A 22,489-nucleotide genomic window follows, 5' to 3' on the forward strand; every position below is an offset into this window, starting at 1 on the left:
AAAAATCACAGGCGCGTAGCCTGTGAACTGGAGACTCGGCGGGCACCTTTGCGCCCCCCCCGACGTTGTGAAATAGCCTTTTTAAAGGCTACGGATCAGCGGAGGGTGTGTGGAGCGGTGCTGAGAGTCGCTTTCACCCAGCCTGCGAAGCGAAGCCGCGTCGCCATTAGCGGAGAGCGCTGACTTCTTCCGGAGAATTCGGATTAAAAAAGAGCAACTTTCCGTGAGTAGGACTGAGCTTATATTAAAATTGGACGCTAAAATTAAAGAAATTGGGCACCGAGACGGACAAGCACTAAAAAGGAAGTCTGCTTTCCGTTCTGCAGCAAGATTAAAGCGAAAGGCATTTAAGCTGTAACTTTTGACAGGAGAATTTGCGAGCTAAGAAATCCAACACCAAGTAAAGAACTCCCCCCCCCAGAAGGCAGGAGGGGGGGGAAAGAAGATTTTAAAGGGATTTCCTGCCTGTTTTAAAAGAAATTGAACTGTTTACCGCTGCTCCTCTACCTGGGGGTCGGACTGCCGGAGGAAAGGAACCGGCTAAGGACGGTCGCTACAAAAAGGTTAGAAAGTAACTGTAATATTGACTTTGGCTACTCTCAACTTGAAACATTCTATTTTGCTACATAGTAAGTTATCTGCAGGATACTATTGATTTGGATCTTTTACAAAGAAAGGGACTAGGAGGGCTTTTGCCTTTTGGAAGGTGTGGGAACAACTTGAAGTTTAAGAACTGATTTTACGCCCTCTAGAGGATTTGTGAACAGTTTCAGCAACAAGTGGAATTTAAAACCTGAGAATTTTTTTCTTCTGACGGCTTAAGAGTGTGGGAATGACCTTGAGTGAAAGACTTTGTTATGGCAGATGGTAAACAGAAAGAAGACTCACAAGAAACAACTTTGAGATCTGGTAGACAATACAAAGCCGATCTTTCTATGCAAAGAAGGGCCTCTGTATCAGGGGCCTCGGGAACTGCAGCTGTCACAAAGGCAAAAGTGAAAACAATGTCTTCTGAAGAAGCGTTTGCAAAGGCATTGGGGAAAATAAATGATTCTTTAGAGGAACTAAAGAAGCAAGGTGCTGAAACAAATAAGAAAATTGAAGAAATCTCTGGGAAAATTGATTTAAATACTAAAAGTATAACTGACCTCGGGAACAAAGTGAACTCCAATGCAGAAGCAATTGGGAAACTACTGGAAGATTCATCCACAACACGAAAGATAGCTGAAGAAGCTAAGGAAATTGCTACTGCTGCTGAGGAAAAATTTCCACCGGTGTACAGGAAATTAGATGAGTATGAACTGGCACTTTCTATGCAGGATATGCAACGCAAGGAGAAGAACTTAAGGATCAGACTTGTGCCGGAAAAGGAAGGAGATAACTTGGTGGATTACCTGACAAAAGAGTTTTCTGACTTTTGGAAGCAGGAGCTGAAAGAAGAAGAGTTCAAGATAGAGAGTGCATTTAGGTTGGGAATAAGGCAGAGGAAGAATAGACCCAGAGATTGCCTGATAACTTTAAGATCCAAGGAAGAGAGAGATAAAATATTGAACCTGCACTACCAAACAACCCTTCGAATTGAAGATTTCTATATTGAGATCTTTAAAGACATTCCCAAAAGTATTTTGGATGCAAGAGGTCCTTACAAGGATTTGGTGACACTGCTGAAAAGGAACTACATACTATTCAGGTGGGAGTTTCCCCAAGGCCTGTCTTTTAAATACAAGGGGAAGAAAAGAAGAATAAAAACAGTGAGTGATAAAGACAAGTTCCTGGGAGAACACGAAGAAGACCTACAGAAAGAGACCTATCCAGGAGAAGGACACCCTTCAAGCAAGGGATCACTAGATACTGATACAGAACCACCGACAAAAGACGAACAACAACTGGGAGCTGTAGGAGGAAGCAAGTAACCCCATCATGGCTTTGCAACTTCTAACCTGGAATTGTAACGGTCTAAATAATCCCCGAAAAAGGAAAAATATATTTCATGCTCTAAAGAAAGACCAATTGGACTTGATTTGCCTATAAGAGACTCATGTGACAAGAGCACACAGAAAATTATTAATAAATAAGAGACTGGGACAAGAATTTACATCTTCAGACAGAGTAAAAAAGAGAGGAGTGGTGATCTACGCAAAGGAAAATTTGCAACCGAAACAAATTTTTAAAGATGATCAAGGAAGATATTTGGCAATTGAAATTCAATTCCAAGGAGAAAAATTTTTGATAGTGGGAATATATGCACCAAATGAAGGGAAAGCAGAATTTTTTAAGAAGTTGCATGAGACTTTAATGGATTATATGGATTATAAATTAATCATGATGGGGGACATGAATGGAGTAGTTTCAACAAATATGGATAAAGCACAAAGACAGGTAGTTACAAAAGATGGAAGACTACCAAAAACTTTTTTTGAAATGACTGACAATATGGACTTGATTGACATTTGGAGAACAAAACACCCATTAGAGAGAGAGGGAACCTTCTTTTCTGAAGCCAAAATGACATGGACTCGGATTGACCAAATTTGGGTGACTAGCAGTATGGCGTCGAATATAAAGAAAGTGGAAATCTGCCCAAAAACTCTCTCCGACCATAACGCAGTAAAGATGGTGATGAAGCAAACAGCAACTGGTTCCTTCAGATGGAGAATGAATGACACTTTATTTAGAGACGAGGAGATCTGTAAAAAGGCCCAAAAAACTCTGAAAGACTATTTCGAAATTAATTTAAGGACTAAAGTAGAAAAAAGAATAGTATGGGACGCAAGTAAAGCCGTGATGAGAGGGTTTTTGATACAACAAAATACATTAAAGAAAAGAAAGCAAAATGAGAGGAAAGAGAAAATTTTGGAAAAGATAAAAGAAGGGGAAAGGAAATTAAGACTGAAGCCAAAATCGCAAGAGATTTTAAGAGAAATCAAACTGTACCAAACACAATATATGGAACTTATGAATCAAGAAATAGAATGGAAAATTAAACAAATGAGACAAAAGACTTTTGAATCTGCAGATAAATGTGGCAAGTTATTGGCTTGGCAAATAAAGAAGAGACAAAAACTCAACACGGTAACAAATTTAGAAGTGGAGGGAAAGAACATTTGCAACCCAGTGGAAATTAGGAACTGTTTTCAGAGCTACTTTAGACAACTGTATACACAAGGGCCGCAGAAAGAAACAGATATACAACAATTCCTCGAGAAAAATGGGCTGAAAAAGATTTCGCAGGAAAGTAAGACAATTTTGAATCAGGAGATATCAGCACAGGAAATAGAAGATGCCATTCAAAACACGACGTTGGGCAAATCACCTGGACCGGATGGATTGACTTCCAAATATTACAAAGTTTTGAAGGAAGGGCTTATACAACCTTTGAAGGAAGTCTGCAATGAGATCATTGAGGGGAGAAGGGCACCAGACACGTGGAGGGAGGCCTATATTACACTTATACCAAAGACAGAGACTGAAAAGACCCAACTTAAGAACTACCGACCCATCTCGTTACTAAATGTGGATTACAAAATCTTTGCTGATGTTTTAGCAAAGAGACTGAAAAGAGTTTTGATGGAGGAGATTCATGGGGACCAAGCGGGCTTTCTCCCGAAAAGGCATTTGTCGGACAATGTAAGGAATATAATTGACATTTTGGAGAAGTTGGAAGTGAATATAAACACTAAGGCTGTTTTGATATTTGTGGACGCCGAGAAAGCCTTTGACAATATATCTTGGAGTTTCATGTTGAAGAACCTCCGGGGGATGGGGGTAGGCCAAGGGTTTGAAAATGGTATAGGTGCAATATACTCTGAACAGAAAGCAAAATTAATTGTAAATAATGTGGTAACAGAAGAGTTCAAGATTGAAAAAGGGACACGTCAGGGGTGCCCTATCTCCCCATTACTTTTTATATCGGTCCTGGAGGTTTTGCTTAATATGATTAGGAAGGACCAGTTGGTCAAAGGGGTTCAGGTCGGAGTTAAACAATACAAATTGAGAGCATTTGCAGATGACCTAGTACTTACTTTACAAGAGCCAGAAGCTAGTACGAAAAGAGTTTTGGAAATAATTCAAGAGTTTGGTCAAATGGCAGGATTTAAATTGAATAAGTTAAAGACGAAGGTATTGGAGAAAAATTTAACACAGATTGAAAAAGAAAGGTTTCAGAATGAGACGGGGTTGACTGTGGTTAAAAAAGTGAAATACCTGGGTGTGAATATGACAGCTAAGAATGTGAATTTATTTAAAGACAATTATGAAAAAACTTGGACAGAAGTGAAAAAAGATCTGGAGATTTGGTCAAACTTGAAGCTTTCCTTGTTAGGTCGAATTGCAGTTATAAAAATGAATGTATTGCCAAGAATGTTGTTTTTGTTTCAAGCATTACAAATAATGGATAAAATGGACTGTTTCAAGAAGTGGCAGAAAGATATATCTAAATTTGTCTGGCAGGGCAAGAAGCCCAGAATAAAATTTAAGATATTAACGGATTCAAAGGAAAGAGGGGGGTTTGCCCTGCCAGACTTTAAATTGTACTATGAAGCGGCAGCTTTCTGCTGGCTAAAAGATTGGCTGCTTCTTGAAAACACAGACATTTTGGATTTGGAAGGTTTTAACAATATTTTTGGGTGGCATGCATATCTGTGGTATGACAAGGTTAAAGCACACAAAAGTTTTAAAAACCATATTGTCAGAAAAGCACTATTAAATGTCTGGGTTAGATATAAAGATTTGCTGGAAAATAAAACTCCAAGGTGGCTGTCGCCAATGGAAGCTAAGGCAGTTAAAAAGTTAAATATGGAGTCGAAATGGCCAAGATATTGGGAAATTCTGGAAAAGGAAGGGGACAAATTGAGATTGCAGAGTTTTGAGAAATTAAAAGGGAAGGTGAGAGATTGGTTGCACTATCATCAAATAAATGAAGTGTTTAAAATGGACAGTAAAATTGGCTTCCAGGTGGAAAAATCAAAATTAGAGACTGAACTGTTAGAATCCAGTACTAAGAATTTGTCAAAAATGTATAACTTGCTGCTGAAATGGAATACACAAGATGAAACGGTTAAATCAACTATGATTAAATGGGCTCAGGACATTGGTCATAATATTTTGTTCGCTGACTGGGAAAAGTTGTGGACCACCGGGATGAAATTTACGGCATGTAATGCCTTAAGAGAAAATATAATGAAAATGATTTATAGGTGGTACATAACCCCAGTCAAGCTTGCAAAGATCTACCACTTGCCTGACAATAAATGTTGGAAATGTAAGGAAAAGGAAGGTACATTTTTTCACCTCTGGTGGACGTGCCCGAAGATTAAGGCATTCTGGGAAATGATTTATAATGAACTGAAAAAGGTATTTAAATATACCTTTCCTAAGAAACCAGAGGCCTTTCTATTGGGCATTGTCGGCCAAGGGGTGTTAAAGACAGATATAACTTTTTTTATGTATGCTACAACAGCAGCTAGAATACTCATTGCAAAGTACTGGAAGACACAGGATCTACCCACACTGGAAGAATGGCAGATGAAGGTGATGGACTACATGGGCTTGGCAGAAATGACGAGCAGAATCCGAAACCAGGGAAAAGAAGCGGCGGAAGAAGAATGGAAAAAGTTTAAGGACTATTTAAAGAAATATTACAAAATTAATGACAGTTAGAATGATGTTGGACTGAAGTAAATGGTTACTATCAGTAATGGTTAAGACAAGGAGAATAAGGATGATTAGCTTAAACTTATAGCAAAATAAGGGAAGATTTGCTGAGTAATTGATTAGAATTTGGAATACAGAAACGGGAGGCATGAGGAAGTCGAAGAAGAAAGGTTTAAGAAATTAGGACATGAAATGGTACTTGTTTCTTGTTTTGTTTTTGTCTTTTGTTTGTTTATGTATGTTTTGTTTGTATGAATATAAAAATTGTTTAATAAAAATATTATAAAAAAAAAAAATGAACAGAGAAAGTGTGAAACTACTGACCTAGGATACAATGAAGTAACACAAGTGAGAACAGAGATACAAGATGCAATGGGTGGGATCCAGTGGTGACTGTCCTCAGAAAGGAATCTGTTGGCCATACAGGGGAGAAATTGCCCATACAGTGGTACCTCGGGTTAAGAACTTAATTCGTTCTGGAGATCCATTTTTAACCTGAAACTGTTTTTAACCTGAGGTACCACTTTAGCTAATGGGGCCTTCCCCTGCTGCTGCGCAGCCATTGCACGATTTCTGTTCTCATCCTGAAGCCAAGTTCTTAACCCAAGGTACTATTTCTGGGTTAGCGGAGTCTGTAACCTGAAGCATCTGTAACCCGAGGTACCACTGTATTCCATCTCAGTCTGCTTCAGGGGGTTGGGGAAGATTTGGGGGATGTTGCAGAGGGGGTTCAGGACACTGGAGGGGCAAGGAGGATCATCAAAAATGGCCTCTGTCCATGTTCTGCGGCCAACTTTCCCATCTGATGAAATGCAGTCCTTATATTGACAGACTACTGTGCAGCAGACACTTGAACTGCGATTCTTACAGCTGAGCAGAATTTGAACGCCGACACACAAGCTGACTGAATCACTAAACGTTTGTTTCATTTCTTTCGTCTGTGCCCAAATTACGAGTTAAAGCTTACTGGGTGGAATTCAACTTTGCACTAATTTGATTGTTCCAGGAGTGCAAGCGTTTCTGCTTGCCAGAGGAAACAATCTCCCCTCTCCCCCCACCCACCGTTCTGAGTGTTTTCCTGGCCCATCCAGAACAGATCTGGCTGAGCTATTTTTTGCGGGGTGGGGAAGGAGAAGGGGACGAGTAAACCCACTGAACTAGAAGGAAGCCTTGCACTGTCTTCCGCTACCATGCCAGCTTAGCTGAATCCGGCCCAGTTTATGGAATTTATGGCAAAAACACTCAAGGAGGTTATGAAACAGGAAGTGGCCTGGCAAGAATGCTGAGGCCAGTCAGAGAGGAAATTCAGCCCCCAAGCCTGTGTTTCCCTACACCTGCCATAGAGGAACACCACAAACCTTTTTGGCTTTTAGATATTTCCCAGTCCTTGTTTCCCCATTTTACTTCCATAACCATGCCTGTAGTTTAAGCCGTTGCTTTGAACTGGCAAAGTCTATATGATCTTCATAACTCCAATAAGACCCTTCATATTTTATTGTATAAAGATCTATAAATACATAACTGAAGATCTAACTTTATTTTTTTATTACCTCAAGAAAATCTTTAGGTGCGTATACAGGCCTGAAGAGACTTAGATCTGAAATTAATAAGATACATAAAGTTATTTGATTAAAAAGAATTGCCTTTGTGGGGAAAAATATCGGGAGTGGTCCACAGCTTCCATCAGATTCTCAAAGGGGTCCATGATCCAAAAAACGGTTATGAACCACTGATGGATAAATTCACCTAATACTAATTACAGCAATATGTGTTCATATCAACATAAATTTTGAATATACATTCAAACCAAATTCTGAAGCATGCAATCTTATCATCAAGTATCAGCTGAAGTGCAAAGACTGCTGTTGAAAACTAACATAAAGGCCAGTTGTTATCCAATTCTACATGAGATATTGCCACTTCCTTCCAGAATTCTGCCAGTACCTAGGAGACACTAAGCAGTCTGCAATCTCAACCTTAGGGTATAAAACTAAATGCAGGTATCATGGATTTAACTACAGCTTAATCTCCACCCTGTTTTAGAGAATCTAGTCTAATGAAGTGTTCTGAAAAACTCAAAAGCTCGCTCACTGTTTTATGATGTTTTGGTAATGCTCAATGGTGAACTTTGGAATCCCTAATAAATTTCATCTCACCGAGAAAGTATAAAAGAGCCTTGGCCCAGCATACCTGAAGGAGAGTCTCCACCCCCATCATTCAGCCCGGACACTGAGGTCCAGTTCCAAGGGTCTTCTTGCGGTTCCCTCACTGAGAGAAATGAGGTTACAGGGAACCAGGCAAAGGGCCTTCTTGGTAGTGGCGCCCACCCTGTGGAATGCCCTCCCCTCAGATGTCAAGGAAATAGACAATTATCTGACTTTTAGAAGACCTCTGAAGGCAGCCCTGTTTAGGGAAGTTTTTAATGTTTGATGTTTTATTGTTTTTAATATTTTGTTGGGAGCAGCCCAGAGTGGCTGGGGAAACCCAGCCAGATGGGCAGGGTATAAATAAGAAATTATTATTATTATGATAGTAAGATCCAGAGGCTTTTGAAATTAAGCTGAAGGCCACATGTCGCTGTAGGGCTGCCAAGATGGACCTTCAACAGACTGCTTTCCAGTCTGAGTTTGAGATTTGAAGCAACACCCTTGTAGGGTAACCTGCACACAAAGATGGAAAAGGGAAATGCAACTCCATTAGCTGGGCTGGACCTCTCAGCAGCTTTAGATGCCATGGTATCCTTCTGGGCTGTCTCTTGGGAGTGGATCAGGAGGCAATGCGCTTCAATGGCCCGAGCACTTCTGTATTATTATAACATTTGTTAGGCTTACACAAGCACATTTACACTCTAGGAGGAGTTTGGATGGAGTTTGGATTTGATATCCCGCTTTATCACTACCCGAAGGAGTCTCAAAGCGGCTAACATTCTCCTTTCCCTTCCTCCCCCACAACAAACACTCTGTGAGGTGAGTGAGGCTGAGAGACTTCAGAGAAGTGTGACTAGCCCAAGGTCACCCAGCAGCTGCATATGGAGGAGCAGAGACGCGAACCCGGTTCCCCAGATTACGAATCTACCACTCTTAACCACTACACCACACTGGCTCTGCTGAAGTACAAAGTACTGAATGATATCAATGAGATGTATTAATTTGTGTCCCTTCACTGTCAGGCGGCAGAGGAACCAACCCCCACGGCAGGTTGCCAGGAACGGACAATACAAGGGAAAGTCCTTACCATCTGCTTTTATTCAATATTCACCGAATAATGGCGTTGTCCCAAGTGAATCTCCACCCTCTCTGTCTCTCACTTCCTCATGCGTCATCACTACGGGTGCTGAAAAGTGCCCTCTGCCTTTGAGCTCTTTGCTCTCCTACTTTCAAGGCCCGCCAGATTCTGGGAAGGGGGGGGTCTGGAATGCTTTCTAAAGACACTGAGTCTGTCAGCTGTCACCCCCCCCCGGTGTTGCTTCTTCCTCCTCCTCTCCTCCCATCATTTCCCAACTTTCCCCCTCATCTGCCTCTGAGCTGTGACCTCCCTCAAACTCCTGTTGTAATTCTGAACTGTCTTCTCCTCTGGAAGGGTCAGGCTGGAGAGGCGGTCTCCACCATTCCTCCTTTGCCCAGTCCCTGACATTCACTGACAGAAGGCTTTGTGAACTGGTGGAGGCTTCCATGAGCAGAAATGGGAAAGGTGGGGGAATTTTATACCACCCCCCCTTGGTAATCCTCACAGAACTCTAGCCCAATGGTTGCCATTAATTTGATTTTGAACTGATTTTAGAATGAATTGCTTTTAGAATGCTGTATTACTTTCCTGTTGTTAGAAGAAGAAGAGTTTGGATTTGATATCCCGCTTTATCACTACCCGAAGGAGTCTCAAAGCGGCTAACATTCTCCTTTCCCTTCCTTCCCCACACCAAACTCTGTGAGGTGAGTGGGGCTGAGAGACTTCAGAGAAGTGTGACTAGCCCAAGGTCACCCAGCAGCTGCATGTGGAGGAGCCAGGACGCGAACCCGGTTCCCCAGATTACGAGTCCACCGCTCTTAACCACTACACCATGCCGCTCTGAGTCCGGCTTCGGCTGGGGAGGGTGGGATATAAATAAAACAACAACAACAACAACAATTATTATTTTCACTCTTTCCCCTTCCCTCTACGCCCCTTCACCTACAAAGGGTTGGGGAACCTTTGGAACAGGATGGGGAGTAGCTTGAGGGATGCAGGGGGAAAAGGAGGAATTTGTGTTTCCCCTCCCTTTCTACTTACAGAAGCCTCCATCGTCTCTGCCACTATGGAGCCAGGGCAGGTCCCTGGATTTCTCAGAGAGCAAGAAAGCAAGCGCAGATGATAACTAGAATGCAGGCGGTGGAAATCTTACAGTGAATATGACAATAGATTCACAGGAGGTCAATCCAGTTATGTTAGATAATTAACTTTCTACTCTGGCCTTCAGGTCTTCTTGAAATCGCTGTTAAACCAGGCACAGGGAACCTTTCTAGGAATGTTTTATCTTGCTGCTGATTTAAGATTGCAATGATTTTTATATTTTAATTTTGTTATGTGATTCTGTATTTTATATTACTATTTGTGAACCACTCTGAAATTTTCTAAATTAAGAGTGTTATGTAAATGGATCAGATAAATAATAAAAAGCCTCTCTATCAGCAGTGGGGCACAACTAAATAAAATCAAATTTACATAAAGTAGGATTCACATACCTGGCTCGTCTGTTCCCATTTCATTCCATTTACTTAGAAGTTCCTTTTGCTCATTGATTGATCTCTGTAAATCATTTAAAAAAAGGTATTTTGCAATAAGCCAACCAAGAACAAAAAGCAAAAGTTTCTGTTAGCATTTAATAACATGGATTAAAAATCCACCTCCACCCCATTAAATTAGGACTAGCTTTGCCTAAGTGCAGCATTCACAGTAAAATAAATTAACAAAGCTACCTTTTGTGCTAATGGAATGCCGAGTTCTGTACACATACTATTGAGGCTCTTCAGAATGCGTTTTTCCCAGTTTCCCTGCAACAGATGACACAAATCAATATAACCTTTCCATCTTTCCATCCATTTTAAATTTTTAATTGGTGTTTTGCTTTTTAGCTTAAGTGTTTAATAAATAAAAAAACAACAATAACCATTTCATTTATTTGACATTTTATACAAAAAAAGTGCACTGACTTGCAGCACCATGAAATATGAAACAGAGTCAATTAACACGAAACACCAAGAAAAACTAAATATATGATATGATATATGCGGTACTTCCTCAAACAGGCAATGCACCCACTGAATAGCTGCCACCAAACTGTCTTGTAGGGGGAACACACAGGCTGACAGCAAGTTGGCCTGGCCTAGTTACTGTTCCCAACTGCCACTGATATGGTTTACCATGGTGTTCACCAAAGCCACTGAGTAATTTGTGGAGGAGATTGGAATTTTTCTCTATATAAACAATAACTTTTTTTAAAAAAGCCATAGCTTAGATCAGGGGGATTAAGAAGACTATAGCCTTGATCAGAGCAGGAGAAAGATGCTCCATCCCTCTGAAAAGGGACCCCTGACCATTAGGTCCCCCCCTCTCTGAAAAGCAGGTAAAAAGGTGAGATATCTCCAGCAGGTGAGAAGGAGGGACCACTTAATCCTATTTCACCAAATTCAAATGTTCCTTTGCTTTCTGCAGCAGACAAATGATAAAGGTAAAGGGACCCCTGACCTAATGGTCCAGTCGTGGCCGACTCTGGGGTTGCGGCGCTCATCTCGCTTTATTGGCCAAGGAAGCCGGCGTACAGCTTCCGGGTCATGTGGCCAGCATGACTAAGCCGCTTCTGGCGAACCAGAGCATCGCATGGAAACACCAGAGCGGTACCTATTTATCTACTTGCACTTTGACGTGCTTTTGAACTGCTAGGTTGGCAGGAGCAGGGACCGAGCAACGGGAGCTCACCCCATCGCGGGGATTCGAACCGCCGACCTTCTGATCAGCAAGTCCTAGCTCTGTGGTTTAACCCGCAGTGCCACCTGCATCCCCTGATCAACATTACAGCCTTCTAATATTTTTTTTTAAAAAAAAGGAGAAGTCACAGAACACATGCATACAGCTGCATGTTACATTTAGTTTCAGCCCCAGAACCATCACTTTAAAACAGAGAGGTGCAATCGTGCTAGCTTGGCAGCACTACTCTGGGGCTTTTTCCTCTAAAAATCCAGAACTGGAGTACTCCATATTGCAATATATTGCTTATAGGTCCCACTCTGAGGACATATAGCAGAGGTGGGCAACCGATGGCCCTCCAACTTCCATCAGGCCCAGCCAGCTTGGCCAATGCTCAGTAGTGATGGAAGCTGCAATCCACAGGTTTCCCACCCCTGACATACAGAGACACTTCCATTAAAAAGGTAAAGGTAAAGGACCCCTGGACGCTTAAGTCCAGTCAAAGGCAACTATGGGGTTGCAGTGCTCATCTTGCTTTCAAGCCAAGGGAGCCGGCGTTTGTCCAGACAGCTTTCCGGGACATGTGGCCAGATTGACTAAACCACCTCTGGCGCAACGGGGCACCAGGCGGAAACCAGAGCACATGAAAATGCTGTTCACCTTTCCGTCACAGTAGTACCCATTTATCTACTTGCACTGGCGTGCTTTCGAACTGCTAGGTTGGCAGGAGCTGGGACAGAGCAAAGGGAGCTCGCCCCATCGTGGGGATTTGAACCGCCGACCTTCTGATCGGCAAACCCAAGAGGCTCAGTGGTTTAGACCACAGCGCCACCCACATCCCTGTTAAAACTGTATACAAATACAGTATGTATGACAACACTTAAATACAAATAATAAAATTAAATCACAGCAAACCTGGGCTTTCCTCATGTAAGCCAAAGATTCTTTGGTGTGTTCAGGAGGGGCTGATGGGTGGCATGGTAAAGGGAACCTTGAGGAAGAAATCAACAACAGGTTTTGTTTTTACTCCATTTATTACTTTGATTCTCTCTTCAGAGTTAATGCTAAAAGATTGAGTGCATCACCACCACAATCATTTTCAGAGACACTAATGAGATAACAAGCAATCATCCTCAATTCACGGCCACCAGCCTTGTGAAACATTACTACATCCGATTACTTAACTCTGCGTTGAGCAAAATATAATAATTTACTGGAAAAACAAACCCACAATGGGCCACTCAGACACATGCACAGTCATAATACCAGATAATTTCAGCCTTTTTTAGACTGCATATCCATTAAAAAAAACTTAAAAGAGCAAAACATACTTGAGAGGGGAGGCAGGGAGTGAATTTATTTCTTACTCCATCACTAAAAGATTCTCCTGGTACTCTGTCAGAATTATGTTCAAACAAAGCAAGTCTAATACCATGGTTCAAGTCAGGCATAAGCAAACTCGGCCCTCCAGATGTTTTGAGACTACAATTCCCATCATCCCTGACCACTGGTCCTGTTAGCTAGGGATGATGGGAGTTGTAGTCCCAAAACATCTGGAGGTCCGAGTTTGCCTATGCCTGGTTCAAGTCATGACTATTCAGTATATATTTCCTAACACATCAAGCCATAGTACCAGGCCACTAGACATCTGAGATTGCCAGGTTCTTTGACTTGGTAAACATATCCCCCCATAGCTAAGATGTTAGGGTTCAATTGTCCTCTTCTCCCCACAACAACTGTAACATTGCTTACACCCAACTCTCAGCTAGCCCCACCCCTCCCTCCAGGCTGAAAAACTCTTCCAGCATTAAGTGAAAGATAACTCCGAAACCTCTGAGGTATTCACTCACTTAATACTGAGAGTATTTCAAGCTTCAGAGTGAAGCTTGTGGTGCTATAATTGGTCTACATAAATAAAAGCTATAGAGTGAGAAAATAGGAGCCATTTAATAGGGAATAAATTGGCTAAACAAAGTCTGATTGGACACTACTATTACAGCCAGACTTCATCAAAATACACTGAATTAGAGACCAACCTTTCATCCGCCAGCAAAACCATCTCTACTTTTATTAAGATGATTAAAACAAAAAAGCAGTATGTCTCTTTTGTGCCATTTCCCTATTCATTTCTGCGGCATTCTCTACACAAAGCAAAAATTATAATCCATTGTAGATTGAAAAAGTATCTGACGGGGCCTTCTTTGATGTACACATTAAGTGATATTACAAATAATGCATGCAGATAGGAAGACAAGAAAGACTATGCCCCATCTCTAAAAATGCAGACAAAAACAAACTCACACACTGAGTTCACTATAAACAGCATTTTGCAGCTTCTTTTCCCATCCTGATAAAATAAGAGGTTAGAAAATGAAAGTTAGAGGAACTCATATTATAAAAAATACCATCAAACTTCTATGTGCACTTGGGAGTAAAAACCTTTGAAGTGAAGTAAGCATACAGAGGTTCCACTACCAAAAGCACTCTAAAAGCACAAGCCCCCTGCTCATTTATTCCAAAATTGTTTAACAGTACTACCCCATAGTATTTGTTTTATAGATTGCAGACTAAAACCCCAATCCTAAACACATTTGCTCAGCAGATAAGTTCCCTTGCACCCACAGAAGTTACCGTATTTTTCGCTCTATAAGACGCACCTTTTCCCCTTCAAAAATTAAGGGGAAATGTGTGTGCATCTTATGGAGCGAATGCAGGCTCCTTGGCTTCAGCGACAGCAACGCGAAGCCTCCGAAGCGCAGAGGAAGAGCTCCCCCCGCGCTCCGGAGGCTTCGTGTTGCTTTCAGGGACTTCAGGCAGCTATCCGCAAGCCTTTGGAGTGCAGCAGGAGTTCTCGCTGCACTCCAAAGGCTTGCGGATAGCCACCTGAAGCCCGAAGCCCCAGAAGCACAGTGCGAACTCCCACTGCACTCCAGGGGCTTCAGGCAGCTATCCGCAAGCCTTCGGAGCACAGCAAAAGTTCCCACTGTGCTCCAAAGGCTTGCGGATAGCCACCTGAAACCTGGAGAGTGAGAGGGGTCGGTGCACACCGATCCCTCTTGCTCTCCAGGCTTCGCTTCGCTGGAGAGGCGCTGCACAGTTTTCCCTCTCTGCGCAGCACCCCTTCAGCGAAGGGGGAGGAGAAATGGAAGGGGCTCTGTTTCTCCTACCGCTCCGCTGAAGGGGCGCTGCACAGAGAGGGAGAGCTGCACAGCACCCCTTCAGTGAAGCGGGAGGAGAAATGGAAGGGGCTCTGTTTCTCCTACCGCTTCGCTGAAGGGGCGCTGCGCAGAGAGGGAGAGCTGCACAGCACCCCTTCAGTGAAGCGGGAGGAGAAATGGAAGGGGCTCTGTTTCTCCTACCGCTTCGCTGAAGGGGCGCTGTGCAGAGAGGGGGAGAATTCCCCTCCCCCCGTTCTCCCCCTCCTATGGTCCAGTGCATCATATAGAGCGAAAAATACGGTACTTCTAAGTAAATGCATGGGATTCCAAGTCAAGGTTGTGGCCCTCACTGCACATGACATCAGTGCATACTGTTAGCATGCAAACAATCTGCCTCAGCACAAGACTACATGGCTAGAAGACTGTACAAGTGAGCAGGCAGGCAGAGGAGCTCCAGAGTCGAATTAAGGGGCATGTGACTGGTTCGGTTGCACTGGGCACAGAGCCTCAAGGGTGCCACAACTATGAAGTAGACTGGAAGATGAGAGGCCGCTGCTAAAATCTGAGACCCCAAGGTCCACCACTGGCAGCTTGGAAACTGGAAAAGGTGTTTACTCTTGCTGTAAGTGTCTAGCCAAGATCTGTGTGCCAGTAACACTGGCAAATTTATTTACAATACAGGGGTAAAGCAAGCTTCAAGTACGTGGATGCTGCCCCAATATTCAGCAGTGAGGCAGGCTAAATAATAAATAATAATAATAATAATAATAATAATAATAATAATAATAATAATTTTATTATTTATACCCCGCCCGTCTGGCTGGGTTTCCTTAAAAGACTTTAAAAGGTAACAAACTAAAGAACAAACCTGATGTCTTCAGAAATTCCTTAATATCTTCCTTCAAGGATTCTAGCTTAATTTCTGGATTGTGTAGACTGAGCTAACATAAAAGATTAAAAAAAAAAAGTCAGAAGCGTAAGCATTCTTTAGAAAAATTAAAATTTTTAAATTTTAATAGAAACGGCTATAGATATACAGTGGTACCTCGGGTTACATACGCTTCAGGGTACATACGCTTCAGGTTACAGACTCCGCTAACCCAGAAATAGTGCTTCAGGTTAAGAACTTTGCTTCAGGATGAGAACACAAATCGTGCTCCAGAGGCATGGCAGCAGCAGGAGGCCCCATTCGCTAAAGTGGTGCTTCAGGTTAAGAACAGTTTCAGGTTAAGAACGGACCTCCGGAATGAATTAAGTACTTAACCCGAGGTACCACTGTATTGGGAAACAATACCCTAAATATTCTTAAGGCATAGCAAATGTTGAAACCTCCAAAATGTATTCTGCTGCATCACAAACAACTCCACAAGATGTCACAAGCCTAGGCATGAGGTTTGTAAATGTGTGTGCAGCAGAGCTAGGAGCAAGGTAAGAGTGAAGCAGGGACTTCTGAGCATCATGAATGTGCACCAGCACACAGCTCATTCACATTAAATTATAGTTAAATATCAATTATGGCTTAACATGACGTGCTAACAGAACCACCATGAGCAAAGTCAAAGGAATGTTTTGACTTTGATCAATTGGAAGGTGTGAAGGGGAACCGGCAATGAAAGGCTCCTATGAAATTATGGCCATAATTTTTTCTGTCTGTATCTTTGGGACCATTTGAAGTTAAGTGATCAAATGTCTGAAATATCTAAACAGTTTCCTTTCCAGGACTTTTCCTTCTAATTTTGCAATCCACAATTTTTGTACCAAACAAAATTGTTTTTAAGTAGGTAAGCTACTAAAACAAAGTGCAGGCCAGTGAATGTTGTGAACCATCACAAGGATATATTAGATATTATAAAGGACTGAATGTCCTGGACATCTGATTTGACTTGTCAATTAAATTATGCATCCTAGCTGTGGAAAGAATGATGCGGCAGAAGGGAGCACTTTTCATGTTTAAGAAAAACATCCAAGTTGATGAAATGTAAAATAGCTAAAAAAATTTACAAAAGCTAACTCTCTTACTCATACATAAATAATTTTGAGTATCAGAAAATTGAAATAACTTCAAAGATTATCTGAAGTGTCTGGAGTCCTTCATGTTGCTAGCTATCAATAAGGAAACAAATATATAAAGTATTTCACATATACATTACTAATAGCCATTTCTTATACATACTTTTGAAGCACCACAAATTGGTACTCAACTTAGTGTTACTTGTTTTGTGCTGTAAACATATAGCATCTATCAGCTGGCAACTAACTAATAAAGACAACAATGTTACTTTATTTCTTAATTTATCAGGTATTATGCTTCAGGGTGTGTTATTTGCTATAAATTTCAACATAAAGGTGTATTGTAAATATTATCATTTTCTACACCGCAGATTTCATCTGAGGAAAAGATTATTCTTCTAATAGCAGATGCTTCAGGAGACAAATGAGGGAGAGCAGGGAATGACTGTAAATAGATGCTGCTGTAGTAATGGAAAGCAATAACAGGTATTTATTGCAACTCATGTAAATAAATACCCCCTGACTTAAAATTGGTAGCAGGTAGCACTCTAAACTAAAAGAAGGAAGTAGTGAACTATAGCAAACAAAATTACAGGGATATCAGCAAAAGGTTTACCATCTGTAAGTTACAATGTTTATGAAACATTAATAACAAGTAAACTAAGAAGAAACACATTAAAGGAAGAATTGGGTCCAGCTACTATAACTAGACAAATTCTTCAGTAAGAACAGTATCTCCTAATTTTAACATAAGGGAAAATTATCACAAATTAATCAATGGCCTTAATTACAGGAAGACTATATAACACACATAAAACAGAATATATAACATGTATAAAACAGGTCAGAAAATGCATTGGAGAAAATGCAAAGGAGCAAGTAGCAATCACTGCCTCTGCACACCCATCTGCAGCTACTCTCTCTCTCTCAGTAGTACCCCTGTAGATCTTGCCACCTGAGGCAGTCACCTCACCTGCCTCATGGACATGCCAACCCTGGTACCTGTGACCCTTCAGATATTGTCGAATCCCTGACCATGCTAGCTGGGGCAGATTGGACTTGGAGTCCAATCAAATCTGGAGAGTAGCAGCTTTTCCGTTACGGGTCTAGATGAAGGAGAGGCAAGTAAGTGAGCAAGCAATAAAGGCTCAATACCTGGTCCTTGTCACTCTCACCCGACTTGCTCACATGCATTGGATGAGCAACAACAAAAGCAGGGAGCAGCCACCTCTGCTTGCCTATTTGGTCCTTCTTGGCGGTAGGCAGGCCCAATACCAAGCATCACTCAGAGAGAGAGAAGGCAAATGATTGCGGGGAGGCAAGCTGTGATGGCAGTTGTTGTTGTTGTTGTTTAGTCATGTCCGACTCTTCGTGACCCTATGGACCAGAGCACGCCAGGCACTCCGGTCTTCCACTGCCTCCTGCAGTTTGGTCAAACTCATGCTGGTAGCTTCGAGAACACTGTCCAACCATCTGGTCCTCTGTCGTCCCCTTCTCCTTGGGTCCTCCATCTTTCCCAACATCAGGGTCTTTTCCAGGGAGTCTTCTCTTCTCATCAGGTGGCCCAAGTATTGGAGCCTCAGCTTCAGGATCTGTCCTTCCAGTGAGCACTCAGGGCTGATGTCCTTAAGAATGGATAGGTTTGATCTTGCAGTCCATGGGACTCTCAAGAGTCTCCTCCAGCACCATAATTCAAAAGCAGCAATTCTTCGGCGATCAGTCTTCTTTGTGGTCCAGCTCTCACTTCCATACATCACTACTGGGAAAACCATAGCTTTAACTATATGGACCTTTGTTGGCAAAGTGATGTCTCTGATGGCAGTAGGGAACAGTAATTTTCTATGCTGCCCAGAAAGAGTATGATGAGAGGGTGCTGATCCTTGCAGCAACTGTTGCCACCTCCTTTCTACTGCTTGCCTGTTTCCTCTCTTTTCCTTTCCTCTTACAGGTAAGACACAGGCACCTCCCAAAAGCAGAGAAGAGATGAGCCAACTAAGTTGTCTATCTGTGCAGCTCATATTCTGCTTGCCCCACTTGGACAGGCGAGCAAACAGGCACCCAAGACCCTTGTTTCTGGCTCTGGGCAGGGAAGTGTTGCTGATAAGGGCAGCGAATCCTACCCATTTATGGTAAGAAGGTAAAGGTGCTGGGGCCTTCACAAGCTGCCCAGCAGCACTCATCAACTCTGCTGGTCTACGCCACATTTTGGATGTGTGTCTCTCTGTCTGTCTTCAACTCTACAGTATGTATGTTGGAGCACTTTGAATCTTTGGAAGCGTTAAAAAAATGGTAGATATTTGCTATCAATTTATTTAATGTCTTAATTAATTACCTGACGGTATAAAGAAAGGGAAACCTGGGTAGTGATAAGAGGCAGAGTAGAGCAAACAGAAGAAAAACAGGGGAAAGAGAAATGAGTAATGAGAAAAGGTTTCGTGAGGGAGAAGAAAATGGGAAAGGCAAGGCAAGGCAAAATTTATAGACATTTGACTGTATATGGACAAATAGGATATTTGGAATGCAAATTAGCCAAGATGTACAAATCAAACTCTAAAATGTGCTGGATATGTAAAGAAAATGAGGGTACTTTTTATCACATGTGGTGGTCATGTAAGATGATAAAAGCCTTCTGGGAAATGATATATAATGAACTGGAAAAAATGTTGAAAATAACTTTTTCTAAGAAACCAGAAGCTTTTCTTTTAGATATCATAGGACTAGAGATCTCGAAGGACCAGATGAAATTGTAAAACAGAAAGTGTAAAAATAAAATTTATTTTAAAAAGATAAAAAAGGAAAATGGAAAGCATTTATAAAAAATATTGTAAATTATAAATAATTGTATATGTATGAGAACAATAATTTCATTTGCAAAGAGGGGGAGTGTTCTTTCATGTGGTGGACTTGTAAAAGGGTAAAGAGTATTGGGAAATAATCCATAATGAATTGAAAAAAAATGTTTAAAAGTACTTTTCCAAAACAAAAAACAAAAACAGAGTCAGAATTCAGATGGAAATTCCCAGGTGTCAAAAAAGACTATTTATGTATGCTACTCCTGCGGCACATGTTTTGTTAGCCCAAAAATGGAAAACGAGTGAGGTCCCAACCAAAGAAGAATGGCAACTTAAACTGATGGAATACGCCCAACTTGCAGATTTAACATATGGAATTATCTAGGTGAAAACTGTACATTAAAAAACGCTGGTAGCATTTTGATAAATTGAACAGTGTAGATAAGTTTTGATGGATGTAATAATAGAATGGTATAGTTTTTGTAAAATATGCAGGAATTTATGATATGTAAAATGAAATATAAAGAAGAGACCATTACAGTTCAAGGATTATCAAACTTTTATTATTTCTCTATGTAAGGTGTGACTGATGGTACTTTCACTATGGTTTATTTTGGGTTTTTTTTACTGTGTGTTGAGCAAATAAAATAAAATAAAATGAACCATGTAAAATTAACCATATGTAAAGAAGACTGGAAAATGTTTACGGATTATTTGGGTGAAAATTGTGTACACTTAAAAATGCTGGTAGCATTTTGATAAATTCAACAGTGTAAATAAGTTTCGATGGATGTAATAATGGAATGCTGAATGGTATAGTTTTTGTAAAATATGCTGGGATTTATGATACGTAAAATGAACCATGGAAAGAGAAGAAGGGAAGTCATCAATATCTCATGGACGTAAAAATTAGTACTTTAGAGCGTAAAACAGGAAATTCAATAAAAATTATATACAAAAAAAGAACAATAATTTCATTTACATACTGTTGTGTTGGAATGACAGTGGGGTTTCCCCCCAATAATTTCATTTACATACTGTTGTGTTGGAATGACAGTGGAGTTTTTCCCCAATAATTTCATTTACATACTTTTGTGTTGGAATGACAGTGGAGTTTTTCCCCAATAATTTCATTTACATACTGTTGTGTTGGAATGACAGTAGGGTTTTTTCCCCCCAAGCTGCCTTTTGTTTCTTTCTTATTTTATTTCCTTCTCACTTTTATTTTAACTGAAATATTTTCAATAGAGAATTGAAATTATAAAAAAAGAGCTAGAGGGGAGGAAGAGGAGAAGGGCGAGGAAGGGGCAGGGCGTGAGGGGACCGAGGAGGCAGGAAGGATGCTGAGAGAGAAGAAAGGAGGCAGCCAGCTCACCCGGGCCTGTCGCTCCAGCTGGGCGTGGAGTCCGGAGGCCTTCAGCCTCTGCACGATCTGGGCGATGGTCAGCGAGAGGCCGCGGTCCTGGCCGAGCATGGTTCCCCTTCCCGGGAGCCGGGGACGGGGGCTCCGCTCTCCTCGACGCCCCTCCAGCCGCCGCAGGTGGGGTTGGCGCAGCGGGCGGACGGGTTTCAGCGACGCACACGCGCCTCGCCCCGTCTCAAGCCGAGGCGTTGCCGAGCAACGGAGGGGAGCCGGGGGCGCGGGCGGAAAAAGGTGCCGTGGGAAACGCCGCCTCCGGAAAGAAACGTTCCGCTGGCAAAAGTCCTCGGAAGCAAAAGTCACTGGTCTTTTGCCTTGTGATATGTACAGGCTTACAATCCGAAGCATCCCTATATATCTATCTCCATATATATATCCATATATACACACACATATATATATCCATACATATATATATATCCATATATATATATCCATATATACCATATATATATCCCTATATATATATATATATATATATATCCATATATATATACACATTATCTATCTATCTATCTATCTATCTATCTATCTATATACCGGTATATGGAAATAGCATATATATATATATATATATATATATATATATATATATATATATATATATATGCTTTTTCTTTTTTCACATATTTACTCCGTTCCCCCCTTGCAGATTAACTGCATGAGATTTCCCTCAGTTAAAGTGCACTACATCTCATTGCACTTTTAGGCAGATGCTTGTCAGGCAGGTGCCTTTTAGGATTCTGTTATAGTTTTCCATATATATATATCCTGTCCTTGTAAAATGTTTTATGGAGGAACAGAGTATGTGTATGCATGCGCGCGCACACACACACACTATTTTTATATTTTTAAAGCTACTATATATTATTTTTAAAGCTACTACAGTGGTACCTCAGATTACATACGCTTCAGGTTACATACGTTTCAGGTTACAGACTCCGCTAACCCAGAAATAGTGCTTCAGGTTAAGAACTTTGCTTCAGGATGAAAACAGAAATCGTGCTCTGGCGGCGCGGCAGCAGCAGGAGGAGGCCCCATTAGCTAAAGTGGTGCTTCAGGTTAAGAAGAATTTCAGGTTAAGTATGGACCTCCGGAACGAATTAAGTACTTAACCCGAGGTACCACTGTATAGCCAATACTCAATGACATATACATTCTCCATAGATCATTAGTCTAATACTTTTTTAAAGATAGCTAATGACCGGCGAGCCTTGCAGTTATCAATTTTTAAAGCTATTATGTGATGTATGAATAAGCACTTTCTTTTTTATATATCCTACATCTGATGTTAGCATTTTATTGGATGGCCCCAAGTTTTAATATTATGAGAATGGAAAATTAGTCTCTATTCCTTTCTGTTAATTCCCTCCAGTTTATTACTTTATAAGCCTCTATCACACCCTTCTGTTTGTAGCCATATATATATTCTTTTCCTCACATATTTACTCCATTCCTCCCTTGCAGATTAACTGCATGAGATTTTCCTCAGTTAAAGTGCACTACATCTAATTGCA

At 41.3% G+C, this 22,489-nt stretch overlaps 1 protein-coding gene across 2 annotated transcripts in view; it reads right to left on the minus strand.

Annotated features, from left to right (window-relative positions):
• Nucleotides 1-21,150, minus strand: part of TBC1D19 (TBC1 domain family member 19) — a 90,988-nt gene extending 69,838 nt beyond the window's left edge. For both annotated transcript variants that reach the window (XM_053403663.1, XM_053403662.1), the window contains exons 1-7: nt 20,928-21,150; nt 15,619-15,691; nt 13,894-13,939; nt 12,508-12,583; nt 10,605-10,679; nt 10,371-10,434; nt 7,203-7,249 (exon numbers count right to left, since the gene is read on the minus strand). In XM_053403663.1, coding sequence (XP_053259638.1) covers nt 7,203-7,249; nt 10,371-10,434; nt 10,605-10,679; nt 12,508-12,583; nt 13,894-13,939; nt 15,619-15,691; nt 20,928-21,026 — 480 coding nt within the window. In that variant the 5' untranslated portion in view covers nt 21,027-21,150. The remainder of the gene's footprint in view (nt 1-7,202; nt 7,250-10,370; nt 10,435-10,604; nt 10,680-12,507; nt 12,584-13,893; nt 13,940-15,618; nt 15,692-20,927) is intronic.
• Nucleotides 21,151-22,489: the final 1,339 nt, after the last annotated feature.

Source organism: Podarcis raffonei, chromosome 9, assembly GCF_027172205.1.
Source record: "Podarcis raffonei isolate rPodRaf1 chromosome 9, rPodRaf1.pri, whole genome shotgun sequence".
NCBI lineage: Eukaryota > Metazoa > Chordata > Lepidosauria > Squamata > Lacertidae > Podarcis > Podarcis raffonei.